The 13253-nt window shown below is 38.4% G+C and overlaps 1 protein-coding gene and 1 long non-coding RNA gene across 2 annotated transcripts; one reads left to right on the forward strand and one right to left on the reverse strand.

The window, feature by feature from the left end:
- The first annotated feature begins 1201 nt into the window (after positions 1 to 1201).
- LOC135194381 (uncharacterized) lies at positions 1202 to 3265 on the forward strand. Its single transcript, XR_010309757.1, has 2 exons — positions 1202 to 2177; positions 2604 to 3265. It is a non-coding gene; the product is annotated as an uncharacterized LOC135194381 (long non-coding RNA).
- Positions 3266 to 11239: 7974 nt separating this feature from the next.
- LOC135194277 (uncharacterized) lies at positions 11240 to 12865 on the reverse strand. The gene has a single exon (XM_064219588.1). It carries the CDS (start codon positions 12863 to 12865, stop codon positions 11240 to 11242), a length of 1626 nt encoding a protein of 541 aa, XP_064075658.1.
- Between the last annotated feature and the right edge of the window lie 388 nt (positions 12866 to 13253).

A 13253-nucleotide genomic window follows, 5' to 3' on the forward strand; every position in this document is an offset into this window, starting at 1 on the left:
TTCGAGTACTAGTAGAACACTGGGTTTTTTCAAAGTTGGATTCTTTGTCTTTGGTAATAGTCGTCAAAACTATCGACTGCTACAAATTTACGGGTGTGGTTTGTTGCATGCCAATGCTACCGTAAGTTTCGCTGTTTTTATTTCGTCTTTTTCGTCAATTGTCGTCACGTGGTCGATGCGGTATATTAAATCGACCTCTTTTTATTTGTACTAGGTGAATTCCTTTTTGGAGTAGAGTTGTAAAAACTTCATTTTGAATGTTTTATTATTTTTGGTGATGTAAACATTTACCTGAACCCGAACCAAAGATCGATATGGTGCAATTGCAACTGGTCTTAGAAAGGGACAAGGTACGGATGTAGTGAATAATCCTTTCCTATCGGCAAAACTCGGAACAACGATAACACCCGAATGGTGCCGATGTGTATGAATTACTGTATTATTAAATTACGTGTTGGTATCAAATAAATCGCATACTTTAGAGCCTGTCCAGATGAGGCGTTTTACGCGCGAGTCCACACGCGCGTTTCAAATTCTATTGCATCCAGATGCCGCGTTTTACGCGCGTTTCTACGCTGGAAGGGATCCAGCCAGTTACAAACATGAACTCGGAAACAGCGGTTGTGTTGTGGCTTGCATACCGTCGATGGAAAAATCGTAAACGAAGAGAACGTCGACGATTTAACGTGCACCCAATTCTACGTGACAGAATGACGCATAGTATGTTTATAACATTATATCCAAAGCTCAGAGAACACGGTGAAAAGTTTTTCAACTACTTCCGGATGTCAGTAACAACGTTTGATGAATTACTAGAAATTATTCAAGAAGATTTGACTCCATGTCAAAATTATGTGGTACGGGATACTGTCTCTGCAGAAGAAAAACTCGTGATTACTTTGAGGTAATATTTTTTATTATTGTAATGTAATTGTACTTTTATCAAGTTTGTATCTTTAAACTAAGAATCAATTTAACAAAAATAAAGAATTTGAACAAAAACACCAAAAATTAGGAATCATTCAAACTTAACATTTAATCACCATATAGTTCCATCAATTCAGATTCTTGTGAATCTTGTGTAGAAGCCGGTGATGGAGTTGTTGGGTTATTGTAGGCAGACGTTGTTGATGGGGTGTTGCGTTGCACAGTGCAATAACCTCGATTGTAAGACGAAAAAGTTGCAGGAGGAACTGAAGATATTGAGGGGTCTATTGTGTTATATCCTGTTTCTTCAAAATAGTCTCTCTGTCCACGTTGTGTCATTCCTGTTTGGTAATTATATTGTGGAGGTATATAGACAGAACGAGCAGTTGAAGGTTTATGATACAGGGCTTGTTGACCTTGAAGTACTTTCATTAGTTCAATTTTTGTTTGAAGTCTGTTCTGCTCTGGTATTTTAAGAAGCTCTTTGTGTAATGATAAACAAAATAGTTTGTCATCATCAGACTCCGTTTGATTTGATGTATGTGGCTGATTTTTAGATGCTAAATTTGTTTTTATGATAGCGAGAAATTCTTCGTCGGCCGCATTTAGTTTTTTCTTCTTTTTTGCTTGACTCACTGGAGGTCTCATTACATCTTCCCCATCGCCAGATAAGTCTTCTTCTTCAGCTGCAGCAGGAGTGGTGTTAATGTTGCTATCAGTTGTTTTATTGCGTGTCGATCGTTCGAGGAACATCAAACGTTCAAAATAGATATATTTGGTTTTGCCGGAGGCTCCTGATCCAGACGGAGCGGTTTTCTTTTTCTTCATTTCTCTTACAAATCCATCACGTAACCCTTTCCACTTCTTTTGCAAAATATTACCTGTAACCAGTAATACAATGATTTAATTAGTGTGGTAAATAAAATATAAATTAACTAAACGCATTTTTTTTTCAGATATTTGGCTACAGGATGTTATTTTGCGGATCTGCATTATGCCTACAGGTTGGGAAAGTCTACAGTTATCGAAATAGTACAGAAAACTTGTTACGTCATATGGCATAAACTGAAAAATATCGTAATGAAAGTACCTACGAAGGCTGAATGGGAAGAGATTTCTAAACAGTTTCAAAAATACACAAATTTTCCAAATTGCATCGGCGCCATTGATGGCAAGCATATCCGTATTATAAAACCTAATGATTCTGGGTCTCTTTTTTATAATTATAAGAGTTATTTTTCAACTGTTTTGTTGGCTGTATGCGACGCAAATTATTGTTTCATTGCAGTAAATATCGGCGCATATGGAAAAAGCAATGACTCCACAATTTTTCAAGACTCTGTTTTTTATAAAAAACTTGTCGAGAAAACTTTAGATATTCCAGACCCAAAGCCAATATCTCAAACAGATATAACTCCCTTACCTCATGTGATAGTTGGAGATGAGGCGTTCAGTCTATCTGAACATATAATGCGCCCTTATTGCGGTAAATCTCTAACAACTAAGAAAAGAATTTTCAACTATCGCTTATCCAGGGCCCGGCGTTACATTGAATGTTGCTTTGACATCTTGGTAAATAAATGGAGAATATTTCATAGACCGTTGAATGTAGACATAGAGTTTGCAGAAAGCATTATTAAAGCTTGCTGTGTTCTTCATAATTTTGTAAGGTTAAGGGATGGTTATAGGTTTGACCACACTCTTTACGAAACATCTCTAATTCATATAAATACTGAGGCAGTAAGGCCTAATGCCAGATCGCTGAACACAAGAGACAGATTCGCTGATTATTTTGTTAACGAAGGCAAACTCCCTTGGCAAGATAAAATGATATAGTCATATTTTGTTTTACAACTTATAATTCAAATATGTCATTAACATAGTGACAAATTATCAGGAAATCCTATAATATGGAAACCAAAAAAATGATCGTTCTTCAGTATACCTTTTTAGCCCCGTATACTCTACGCTACTAGGTCGTACAATTTATTTAGTACCTATGTATGTAGTCTGGAATAATATTATTAAATAAACTATTTTTACTTACCTATAGATTTTTTCTTTTCTTCGGAATCTCCAGCTTCACAAAAAATCTCGACGATTTCTTCCCAGTTCCTGCGTTTTATGGTTCTATTGGAATAATCTGATGATTCCATATTCCATATGGCTGCCCTTTTTTCAATTTCATCAATAAAAAGTTCCGTATCGAAGTTATCACGCTCCATCGTAAATACGTCCACTCGCAACGGACTCGCGCGTAGTACTGGACGCAGCAATGGCACCCGAGTATCTCGACTCGCGCGTCGCTCGCGCGTTAAACGCGCGAGTCGAGAGTCCCGCTCATTGCACGCGTTTTACGCGCGAGTGAGGATACGCGCGTAGGCATCTGGACGGGATATATGTAGCTCTAGTATCTCGGATACGCGCGAGTGTCAACGCGCGTGTGGACTCGCGCGTAAAACGCCTCATCTGGACAGGCTCTAATGATTGGGAAATATCAGTAACAAAAGAAAGTAAATTAGTTTGTATTGAATAGCCTTTCCTAAAACCATGTTGGTGGGGTGTTAAAATATTATTTATCGTAGGATAAACGCTGGAATAAACTAGGGTCTCAAATATTTTTGAAAAACAAGACAAAATAGAAATAGGTCTATAGTTTTTGATGTCATCCTGCGCACCTTTCTTATAAATTGGTAAAATTCTAGCCTGTTTCCATCGTTGAGGAAATTTGCCAGCAGTAAGGGATCGATTGATGATTGCCACTAATGGTCGAGATAAATGAGCAGCACAACGTTTTGCAAACAGAGACGGAATGTTATCAGGTCCAGCACCCTTTGACGCATCCAAATTTTTTAAAACATTATAGACTTCGGCTTCAGTATATTGAGGACATACTGTAAACGTATTTTGAGATATAGGGAAGCTTTGGTGGTCATGTATTTGAGTCGAATATATAGATGCAAAATTTTTGGCAAAAAGGTTTACAATATCAGAGCCGCTTTCTGCTATTACATTCTCAAGGTGCACGACGGACGGAATAGAATTTTTTTTAGATTTTTTATCAAAAAACTTCCAGAACGACTTACTATTTTTAATAAGAGCATCCTGGATATTTCTTTTATAATTTGCATAGCACTCATCATATAGTTTGTTACAACGGTCTCTGATAAGTTCAAATTCAAGTTGATCACGCGGATTTTTATATTTTCGATGCCTTAGCCTTAATTTATATTTTTCATTCAACAAATTTATCATTGACTTAGTGTACCAAATCGGATAGCCTTTGGAGCCACGTTTTATTGACTTCGGAACATATTTTTGGATAAGGGACTCGAGAACATCATAAAAAATGGAAACCATGTCATCTACAGTACTACATTGCATAAACTGATTAGCCCAGTTTGTACGCTCCAGTTCAGCCAGTATTTTGGTATAGTCTGCTTTATAGAAATTAAAGTTCAGTCGAGATTTAGCTGGAAGCATCTTTAAATTTAAGTTTTCAAAAGTACATACTAAATTAGGATGGTATTTGTCAATTTCCCGTAGCGGATCTGGTGTGCTATGAACTTTTATATTGGATAGATTGCTAAAAATTAAATCTAGGATTTTACCATTGCAATTAGTTATATTGTTATACTGATTAAGGTTGTTAAGATTGGCAAAATCTATCAACGATTTCTCGATTGCACTCTGATATTTTATCAGATACATATATGAATAATCATTGCTTTCTTTTCATATAATTGAACCCAAATTAAAATCACCCAAAATAATAGCGTTATCACAGTGCTGCAATGCTATTGAAGCCTTCTCGAGAAATTCATTGAGTGTATCCAATCTGGATGGAGGTGGCAAATATACAACTCCTATAGCAATTTTAATCAGGTTATTACCAATAACTATTACCAATAACATAGATAATACTTTCGATTCCGCAGTAGGGTTAGTATGTTTGATGAAATGTATGAACCATTCAGTAAATATGTTCACCTGTATCCATCCTGATGGATGTGCAATGCCAACAGCGCCTGGGGGACTGCCTCTCATTAACTGTTCACTCATATTCTTGCGAGGGAATATAATTAAGGGCGGCACAAAATGCCCATTGGCGTTCATGGCAACAACAATTGTCATTAATTAACCCCTTTCACCTTTTTTTTTTTTACTAGGAGGAAATGCATTTACGCATTCCGCCCGGCCGAAGGGGGACCGGGACGGATATGTGGGACTCCCGGGGCAGAGGGCCCCGTCCTACCCACTAAAACCTAGAATTTCCGCCTCACCGCAGGCGACAGGGCTACGGGAACGCGCGTGGCTCACCACCGCGGCCCTGCCAGCGGCCGTCGCTGTAAAAGGGCGAAAGGCACGCCAGGGTGTCGTGCGGCAGCGCACAGAGGTGAGGCCGACCTCGCCGAGTTTTATGCGGCTTTTGGCCTCAGCGAGAACGCTCTCATAACTGAGACCTTTCTCCTCGGCACCGGGCTTCAGTGTGATGGTGATGACCGCGGTGCGAGGAGAGCGGAGTTTTCTTTTGCCAGATGTCTTTTTCTCTGATCTGGCAGGAACGGTCTTCTCTTTTGCAGCTGTCGCCTTAGGTTTCTTGGACGGCTTATTCGGCTGTTGACGAACAACAGCCGCCCAAGATACTCCGGAACTGCCCGGCTTCGACGTCGGCGGAGGGGCAGTTTTCTTTCCCGCAGCCGCTGCCGCCACCTGGGCAGCCATGCTGGGACGTTTCGTCTTCTTTTTTGCCGCTTTGGTGCTCCCGGCTTTCTCCACGGCTTTGGCGGTGGGCGACTCGGATGGAATCGTCGCCCTTGCAGTTGCGACAGTCTGCGCCGCTTTGCGATCTGCGGCCAGCGGAGGTCGCAGCCGAGGCTCCGGAAGGAGGCGGCGCTCGATGCCCTCCATCCAGGCATTCAGCATTGTGCTGAACTGCTCCCGGTTGGAGCGCAGCGCCTCCTCCATGATGCGTTTCTGGTTGTCTTCGTTCGGCCGCTACAAGGAAATCAAAGTGATTTCCTTGTAGCGGCTAAAATAATCTATTATTACCAAAAGAAAATGTCCACTCGGTAATGGACCAAGAAAATCAATGGCAACGTCTATCCATGGTTGTACAGGAATTTCGCGCCTACGCAATTGGATTCGGGGGGTTTGGGGCTGAAACGAGAGTACTTACAAGATCTCACATAATGTTCCGCGTCATTATAATTAATCAATTAATTAATCTTAGGCCACCAAACTTTAGAGCGTAACCTAGTTTTCATCGCAACAATTCCAGGGTGGCCTTCGTGAGCAGCCGCTAATACTAAATTGCGCAGACTTACTGGAATAACTAATTTATTTCCCCGTAAAACTAAATTATCTTGGCAGCAAAGTTCATGGGCAAAGTATTTGTAATTATTTACTTTTTGGTCCCAATTATCACTGATAATGCCATTTCTAACTAATTTAAGTTCCGCATCTACTTCACTGGCCTGTTTTAACTCATTCACTTGGATTGCTGTAGGGCGGATTTGTGTGACTATTAAATTAACATAATTATCATTATCGAAAGGCTGCGGCATGGCTGTAGAACGACATAAGCGCGACAATGAATCAGCAATATTATTTTTCCCCGGGCTATAAACAATTTTGAAATTGTAAGATTGTAATCGCAATACCCAACGTTCAATTCGCGCACAGGGCTTGGAATTTGGTCCAAAAATTACTTTTAATGGTTTGTGATCACTTACTAATTCAAAACTGTCCATTCCAAAAAGATATAAATGAAAATGCTCAACTGCCCAGACTAAAGCCAAAGCTTCTTTTTCTGTCTGGCAATACCGTTTTTCCCGGTCAGTCAAACTTTTATTCCCGTATGCAATTATGCGTGGTCCAGAAGAATCATGTTGGACCAATACAGCGCCCAAGCCGACGGGGCTAGCATCCGCAAAAACTTGTGTTCTGTTATTATTTGGATCGTAATAGTCTAACGTTTCTATTTTAGTCATTGCCTGCTTTAGCTTTTTGAACGATTTTGAATGTTCCGCTCGCCAATATTTATATATATTAACGCCTTTGCCAAGTTTTAATTTAATTAAGTCACGTAATGGTTCAGTTAAAGTTGCCAAATTTGGAATCCACTTGTTCACATAATTAACGAGTCCTAAAAAACTTTGAACTTCTTCGATCGTAGCGGGATTACCAAAGGATTCAATTGTTTTTACATGTTCATCGAGGGGTTTGATACCGTTACTTGATAATTGGTGACCCAGGAAATTTACTTGTTTAACCCTATACACGCATTTACTCTGGTTCAGAAGAACGTTATAGTTACTTAAAACTTTTAGCACTTCTTTTAGTCTTATATCATGTTCAGCTTCATTACTCCCAAATATAACGATATCGTCAATGAAATTAACGACTCCTTTACACGGTAAAAGGATTCTCTCTAGAACTTTTTGGAAACATTCAGGGGCACATGAAATACCGAACATTAGACGTTTATATCTAAATAATCCTTTATAACAAATAAAAGTTGTTATATACCTACTATCTTCACTTATTTCGAGCTGGTGGAAAGCATTCTTAATATCTAATTAAGAAAATATTTTATTTATTGATATATTGATTGATACAAGTAACTATGTACTAAATGATAAAATGATATGATTGCTAGCCGTACACGAACTAATGAAATAATGTGAAAATGCTTATGCGACGATACATAACACTGTACGCGCTGCCTGGCTCGTACAAATAAGTTGGTAGGAAAAATATTTCCTATAACTGTAAAAGGGTTGATTCCTCACTGGGGTTTTCATTCCTCACTGTGCTTTGAGCTGGGTCACAGTGCGTGGAGCCCCTTTACATATACAGTTAAAACTGAAATAAAAATTCAATTTGTTTAAGAGAAATTATCAAAAAATACAACTATTAACAAATGTGTTATTAGTAATGAATGTTGTTTGATATTAAAAATACAAAACTTAATGGCAAAATTAGATTTAAAAAGCACCTCTCTTTTAAGTAATTCAATGCCACTTTCATTGCATTGGAGTTCGTGTCAGTGTTCTTATTTTCGTTAGCACGAACTCCGGATCTTTTAAGATATGAAGAAGCAAAAACAGTAAATGTTACAAAAGCATGCGTGAAAATTACTGTGCAAAATTGTACACTTGCCAATATAATAAAACTTCCTCTACGCAATTTTCACTCCCAGCCTTTTGTTAGAATAAATTTATTACTAATTTTTTTTGTTATTTCAATATAAATATTACGTAGTGAAAGATGCGATGTTTGACAAAAGATGCATTTTTTTTATTGGTATGTGTCCACAGATAAAAAAACTCGTTGAAACTATTTTCTACCATTCACATTTTACCATTTTTTTTTACCGAATGGCAATATTATGTACAATAACGGCATTATAGTAGAGGTTTATCGAATGATTATGAATAAAGATTTTTATCGAACGTTTGATAGGCTTAAGTGACGTTTTAACTAATATAGGTAAAACAAATAAAAAAATAAACTTAAACTTTTTATACCTTCGATAAGTATTTTATTAAAAAAAGACCGTATATGTTCAACACGCAGGAAGATAGGTCACCTACCCACTTTAAATCTAACTCAACACATACCTATAAATAACCAATAATGATCAAATATTTTTTAGAGTTTTTTTGAGTAAAATGAAACGAAAAATATTAGAATTTGATTTATTTAGGTTTCTGTCTGAACTTTTTGAAACAAATTTTTATTGTTCTTGGTCCAAACGATGCTCAAACGAACTGTTAGCCCGAGAATTGAAATCTCTTAAAAATACTTAACTAAAGTAAATTATTTAATACATAATCAGCCTGTAAATTTTCCACTGCTGGGCTAAGGCCTCCTCTCCCGTTGAGGAGAAGGTATGGAGCATATTCCACCACGCTGCTCCAATGCGGGTTGGTGGAATACACATGTGGCCGAATTTCGTTGAAATTAGACATATGCAGGTTTCCTCACGATGTTTTCCTTCACCGCCGAGCACGAGATGAATTATAAACAAATTAAGCACATGTAAATTCAGTGGTGCCTGTTATTATTTAATGGATTACACTCATTAGAGGAAACGTACATAATCAGCCTGTAAATTTCCCACTGCTGGGCTAAGGCCTCCTCTCCCGTTGAGGAGAAGGTATGGAGCATATTCCACCACGCTGCTCCAATGCGGGTTGGTGGAATACACATGTGGCAGAATTTCGTTGAAATTAGACACATGAAGGTTTCCTCACGATGTTTTCCTTCACCGCCGAGCACGAGATGAATTATAAACAAATTAAGCACATGTTAATTCAGTGGTGCCTGCCTGGGTTTGAACCCGAAATCATCGGTTAAGATGCACGCGTTCTAACCACTGGGCCATCTCGGCTCAACGAGGAAACGTAAGACAACCGCAATTTTCAAGATATGAATGTAAACTGACTGTCAATCCAGTGGTGTCATATTGAGCTACTTATTACATAGACAGGAGGGATGAATGCAGCATATGCAGCATATGCAGCATATTAGTATGCTAACAGAACGATATAACTCTTTACTAATCCAAGGGTTGGTGTTATAACATGTTTTTCAGCTTCTACTATGCTGTAATCACGATGGCACGTCGCTCGACCAAACACCAGAAGGCACTTTCCCGAAGTTTTATATTTAAATAAATAAATAAATATTGGACAACATCACATACATTACTCTGATCCCAATGTTAGTAGCTAAAGCACTTGTGTTATGGAAAATCAGAAGTAACGACGGTACCACAAACACCCAGACCCAAGACAACATAGAAAATTATTGAGCATTTTCTACATCGACTCGGAGTGGCGTACCCATGAAAACCGGTGTACACACTACTCGACCACGGAGGTCGTCAAATGTTCAAATGTTTAGCCAAATGTTCAATGAAATCAATAACATTTTCGTGTGTCATGTATCCCTTTGCAGTCATTTTGACCAATGATGCTGCTAGTAAATTATGAGTAAATTTGAGTTCATTCTTTTGCCCCTAAACAAAATCATCGGTGCAATAGCATTCCCTATAGCATTTACACAGCCGACTACTGTGAGAAGCTTTCTGCATGTTCGTTAGCAATTTGATGCAGACCTTGTTTTATTCCTTTTTGGGCTCACACGGTTTGTTGGTGATGTGATATCCATATTATATGGGCGTTCCGGTCTATTTTCAATATGAAATTCCTCTCGTAGGCTCTTTATCAAAATTATCATTGACACTAAATTTATTCAGTTTTTGGGTCCATCCTGGATTCATCATTTGTGCTTTTCGCCGAGTTAGTTGAAGATTTTTTAGGAACAGTTTCAGCCATTTTCTTCCAGCTGTAGAAGTGTTATAACTGTAGCGATGGTTTTTTAATTTAAAAAAAAAACATTTTTAAGGGCACTCCCACTTCAGCCAAGCGTATTATTCTACCTACTAAATATTTTTCTTGATCTAGTGTTAAAGTGGACGCTCGACCTAATTTTCTTTCCATTGAGCATTTGAGTTTTTGAGTGGCTGGAAAATCGCTGTTTTTCGAGTTTTATTTTTTAAAGAAAAATCCATTTTCCCGGCCGAACCTGCGTGATTCGAAGAACAATTTTCTTCATGGTCTTCATACCAATTTTCAAACTCGTCGGCGTTCATTGTATTTTTCATGATGGCACAGGTATGACAATATCCGCTTTTAACGACGAGATCGATCACTTTGCCACTGTAGTACCCAATAAGTGTAGTTACACCGTACAATGAAGTATATCCACGTTTCTTCCACGATCCATCGCCCGAAACTTTCAAATGGTCAACTGGTCTTTTATTTTGTACGTTAAGTTCTTTTTCCTCTTCGGCGGCTTTTTTGCAGGCACTCTCAAACATTGTTTTCGACGCTATATACAGGTGTTGCACGATTTGGTCATACGTCATACTTAGCTTATATCTTAAAAATAATAATTAATCTTTGGAACTTAATGGTAATTGTCTTAGTGACAGAACAACAAAACTTAAAGTAATTTTCTTTACGTAATTAACTGAAAATAGAATAAACAAAACATCAACGAATCTTAAGACTGACTATAGGATTAAATTCAGTCTTTCTATTTAAAATTTGACTTGAATATTTAAAAATATATATTAATAAGATCTTAGCAACTTAATCGTCGTTGTCACTATTGCAATTGACACAAACGAAAGTAAGACCAGCACCTGGAACACATTTTGTATGAGCCCATTCCCTGCAAGCTTGACATTGGATCCAAGTTTCTCCTGGTAAACTTTCAGCATAGTCTTCACAACAAATCAGACAGGAATAATCACCATTGTCACTTTCATCACTTGACTGGAGTATTTTTTTACAGATATCCTTTTTTTTTTCTTATCCAACTTTTTCTTTGTCTTCTTAACTTTTTTTGTGGTTTTATTTTGTTGTTCTTCTAGGGCGTTCTTCTCGGGTGTGTCAGTTAGTATTGCAGCTTTCCTCTTTCTTCTGTTAGTTGTACCTACTTTTCTAGGACCAGCCTTTGGGAATGGTCTTACAATTTCCGGGGAAAATACTTGTATTAGGTTGACTGACTCATTTTCTTTATTGCTTGGTTCGAGTTCAGCTTGGCTTGTGGAGGCAGAAGGAGTGGGATTAGATGCAGTACTGGACATCACAGGTTGCTCTGGATAATCTTTTCCCGGCTCGCTATTTTCTAATCCAGGACGGTCAGTTACAAATGATGGGGAAAACTCATCCTCACCAAAAATGTTTGCATTATACGGGAAGATGCCTGTCTTTCGGAAACCGTTAACAATATTTATACTTGTCTGAGCAAACGGCAACGAATCTGCGACTATTTTTGGTACGTCATAAATAGTAAGGGTTTTTCCGGGGTTGTTACGTAGCCATGCATCTTGAGCAGCAGCGCAATACTTTTTGAACGGTCCAAAAACTGACACATCCAACGGTTGTAACTTATGGCTACAATGCGGTGGAAAGGACAGCATTACAACTCCATTCTCTTTGGCTAAAGTTAGTGTCTTCACGTTCAAGTGAGAGGAGTGATTATCCAACACTAACAAAACCGGGCGCTCCATGGACGGTTTCACATGTTTTATAAAATGTTGCATAAACTGATAGAATTCTTCGTCCGTAACCCATCCACTAGCATTGCCTGCTCTTATACATTCAGGGGGACCACCAATAAGAAAGTGTGTCTTAAACTGTTTTCTCGGAAATAAAAACATAGCCGGTACAGCATTTCCAAGAGCAGATACAGCAGTTACCACTGTAACGTTAGTCCCTCGTTCTCCAGAAGTCATTGCGCCGACGTTGCGCTTACCTTTGGCAGTTACAATTTTATTTGGCTTCAGCACAGTGGATACTCCTGTCTCATCTATATTCCAAATGTCTGCCGCTGTAAATCCATATCTATCCATTACTTCCGCTAATTTCTCAAAGAAAACTTTAACATTCTGCGCATTAAATGATGTTGCCCTACCAAGGCTGGTGGGTTCTGGTTTTCGTATGGATAACTCCGGATTTCGTTTTAAAAACATCGTAAGCCATTCTTTTCCGGCCATCTTATTTGCAGTCCAGCTGGGTGGAATTTCAATTTCAAATTTATTAGCACATTCGTAGGCAAGGCGACGGACATCTTTTGGAGAATATCCGTAGAAAATTGATGCAATTTGTAGCAAGTATTTTTTCAGTGAATCTTCCTGTGTAGAAGAAAATACTTGTCTCGGTGTTGCATAGCCCATGGATGAATCGCCACCTTCATTTAATCTTTTCAGATATCTTGTCAAAGTCATCCGTTTGATACCGAATTCTTTAGCGGTGGCATTAACACTTTTACCTTCATGGTTCACAGCCTTTGCAGCATTTTTTAAATCTTCAGTAGTGTAAGAACGTCTTGTAGTTTTTCTCTTGTAAGTCCGCATCCTAACAAATAATAAAACATTTATTAGCTTAGTTGTTTGAATCATGGGGTAAGTTGAGCAACTATGCTCAACTAACCCCAACCCAGAATTTCAAAATAAAAGTGAGGTTATAAAAAAACCGTGAGAATTATACCCAGAACCTCTCTGCATATCAAAAGTACGATAATTATATGGAAGATTAACACTTACCTGATTAAAAACAAATAAAATTTGACTAATACAGACGAAAACTTGCGATAAATGACGTTTTTACTTTTTGGTCTTAAAATAAACAAAATGCTCGTGCGCCTCACTCACATGTCCAGCGGCCACTGGCGATCGCGCGATGTTTACCCCTCCCGCGCCTCCCTCTTTCCGCCATATGATGCCTATACGGGCGGTGAATAGT

This window comes from Vanessa tameamea, chromosome 29 (genome assembly GCF_037043105.1).
Source record: "Vanessa tameamea isolate UH-Manoa-2023 chromosome 29, ilVanTame1 primary haplotype, whole genome shotgun sequence".
Classification (NCBI taxonomy): Eukaryota; Metazoa; Arthropoda; class Insecta; order Lepidoptera; family Nymphalidae; genus Vanessa; species Vanessa tameamea.